General features: G+C 32.6%; 1 protein-coding gene across 1 annotated transcript; it reads right to left on the bottom strand.

The window, feature by feature from the left end:
• Window positions 1-447: 447 nt before the first annotated feature.
• On the bottom strand, window positions 448-1306 carry Asppvi_009766 (GPALPP motifs-containing protein 1; the record flags this gene model as incomplete). Its single annotated transcript, XM_043305614.1, has 2 exons — window positions 448-651; window positions 719-1306. 2 exons carry the CDS (start codon window positions 1304-1306, stop codon window positions 448-450), a joined length of 792 nt encoding a protein of 263 aa, XP_043161549.1.
• Between the last annotated feature and the right edge of the window lie 1695 nt (window positions 1307-3001).

Below are 3001 nucleotides of genomic sequence, written 5' to 3'. Positions count from 1 at the left end.
CTATTAATTATATATTGGTTTATATTAATTACCAATCTTAAAGTAAAACTAATTTAATATGATTAGTGTATTTATTTTTTATTATCTCTCTCTCTACCCATCTCAATAGCTTAGAATATTACTTATATACTATGGCTAGTTACCTAGATAAATTAGATTACTCTCATCTGTGTTATAAACTCATCACCATATAAACTATAATAATAAGTAATAACAATCTTTATTACCTCACTGACACTTAAATAGTCCTATCAAATATAGTATAGCATAATTAGAGTGTCATAACCCTAACAGTATGCGTATCTTAGTGAATAATAATTAATATCAACATATATGCACATCAAGGAACAGCTTTCAAACACACATTGGGATTTAAAACATGTGTCGCCTAGTGGTGTGGTACAGATTGAGTACGTTGGCTAGTCTGATCTCAACAGAGAGCTCAAGCTACAGATATTTTGCTTTGGTAAATTTTGAAGCAAAGTCCACAGCTTCACCCACTCGCTTCTGAGGTTGTAGAGTAGACCGCTTTGGCGCCGAGGCCATATCCGTTTCCCACCGGAAAGGACGACAACTTGGGTCATCATTGAAAGAGGAGACCAATGAATCTGTGGAGGGCGGTGGCGATCTTTCAGACGCTTTTGTTGGATCCTGGAAAGGCCTCAAGTTAGGCACTCTTTTAATATCAGACTTCAATGGCTTATCCGCTGAGACTTACATGCTGCCTCAGTGGGCTTTTCGACGTCATCGAAGTGCTTGATCTATCATGATTGAGCACAGGTCGAGACGAAACCCCCATGGCCTCATCTTGCAAGCGCTTCAGCTTTTGCTGTGGAGTTTCTGTCCAAGTTATATCCACCTCTTCCCCTGAATAACTGCGCGATTGCCCCCCTTGAAACTTCCTATTTTTCAACCTAGTCGGATCAATCCTGGAGCTCAAATCCGATGGTTTTGGAGGTCGCAACATCCAAACATCACGCTCAGAGTTGTTGTTGTGGGCATCCGGCTTTCCTGACTCTATATGTGACTCGTTGTCCATCTTGACCTCATGGAGATTTGCGGTAACTTCACCACCCACAGGGGGAAGACTGGGACCATAGTCATCATCAGCCTCTTCATCTTCGTCTTCGTCTTCGTGGCTGAGACTATCAGTTCTGGTACTCTCAGCACCCTGTTCATTTCCGGTGTCCTCAGCATAATTTGATGATGGCAACGCTGGTCCAAAAACCTTCCGCCGTTTCAGCGCAGGGTTGGTTTCATTATCACTCCCATAATCATTAGATTTCCGCTTTGCGTTATAGTCCATCGAACTGCTTGTATTTTTCATTCCTGATATTTCAGGTTTACMTATGTCTTGGGGATTATTAGCCATTATTGCATTTTGAATCAAATGATTACATAATGTTCACGTGACAGTTGTTCAAAATCATGTGGCTGAATCTAATATTATCATTACCTGCCTAGCCTGTACTTATCCTGGGTTTGAACTTTGCAGTTGGTCTCAGCCATACAGAAAACCACATTAGGTATGTTCATGCAGAAAACATAGTCAGTTATGTGCAGTGCTCTGTAAATCTATATTAATTACTCCCTAATAATCTAGTTTTGTGATATAATAATAATAACTAGTAGATATATCTAGAGTTGCATAACCAATCTACTAAAATCAAATCTAACCATAAGCAGATTAGTATAAGTGTTAACAGCTATAGTAGACTATAAAGCCACTGTATATAACCAATGCAGATAGTACAGACTATTAGATTATATAATATACTATAGATATCTCTATAAGTTACTGAGTATTTTATAACTTAGTGATTAGTTCTCCTTACCTAGGTAATATATGGTTATCTTGCTCCCTTTACACTGATCTTACTAGTTAATCTCAGGCCTTAGTAAGGTAGCCAACCTTATAATAAGTTGAACTATAAAAATTACTACTATGCCTAGATAGGTAGTTATTAGCCTCTCTAAGTAGGTAATACCGTATGGCCTAGTAATAACTAAAATTTTCATAGTTTTTAGATTTTAATTTCTCCTATCTTAGGCCTATGCCTAGGGCGGCTAGGGCCTAGTAAATATACTTTTAGAAAATTATAATTTTTATAAAATATATAGTAATTATAGTTATTCTAATCTATATCTAAAATATTAACTTAGTATCTATAGAATTAAATAAGTAATAGTTAAAAATCATTCTTAAAGTACCTCTTATGATAGTTATTAAAGACTAATATCATAATATATATAAACTACTATTACTTCTATATCAATCCCTAATAGATAGAATAATTCCTTTATATCTTAATAACTACTAGATATTTTAAATTAATATTTTATATTTAGATAGGCTAGATATCAGGCTATCTATTGATATTAAAATATATAGAGAAATCCTTAAAATTAGTAATTACTAAGTGTTAAGGGCTATAGTAGACCATAAAGCCACTATATATAGCTAATATAGATAGTATAGACTATTAGATTATATAATATATTATAGATATATCTATAAGTTACTAAGTATTCTATAACTAAGTAGTTCTCCTTAGGTAATATATAGTTATCTTACTCCCTTTATACTAATCTTACTAGTTAAAATATACACCTTAATTACTCTTAAAAATCTAATTAGCCTACTAGGATATTATAAAGATAATAATTAGTACTAAATCTTCTAGAATTCTAATTTAATATAATAAACTAACCCTAGCTATAGGAAGAGTAGCTTAAATAATTCTAATCTGGAAAGAATTAACTAATCTTATAGAACTAATAATCAATTAACTAGATAATAGTTAAGATAGTATTTATCTCATTTAATCTACCCTTAAAAGATAGAATAATTAACTATACCCTTAGAATTTAACTTCTAAATTTATAAAGAAAGGGGAGTAATTAATAAATATAATTTATAATAATAATAATAAATAATTTATAAACTCTTAGAGAGAGAATACTAATTTATATAAAAACTTAAATAGATAGAAATTAGGAG

The sequence above is a fragment of the Aspergillus pseudoviridinutans genome (genome assembly GCF_018340605.1).
Source record: "Aspergillus pseudoviridinutans IFM 55266 DNA, scaffold_7, whole genome shotgun sequence".
NCBI lineage: Eukaryota > Fungi > Ascomycota > Eurotiomycetes > Eurotiales > Aspergillaceae > Aspergillus > Aspergillus pseudoviridinutans.
This window is presented reverse-complemented; position numbering and strand designations above follow the sequence as displayed.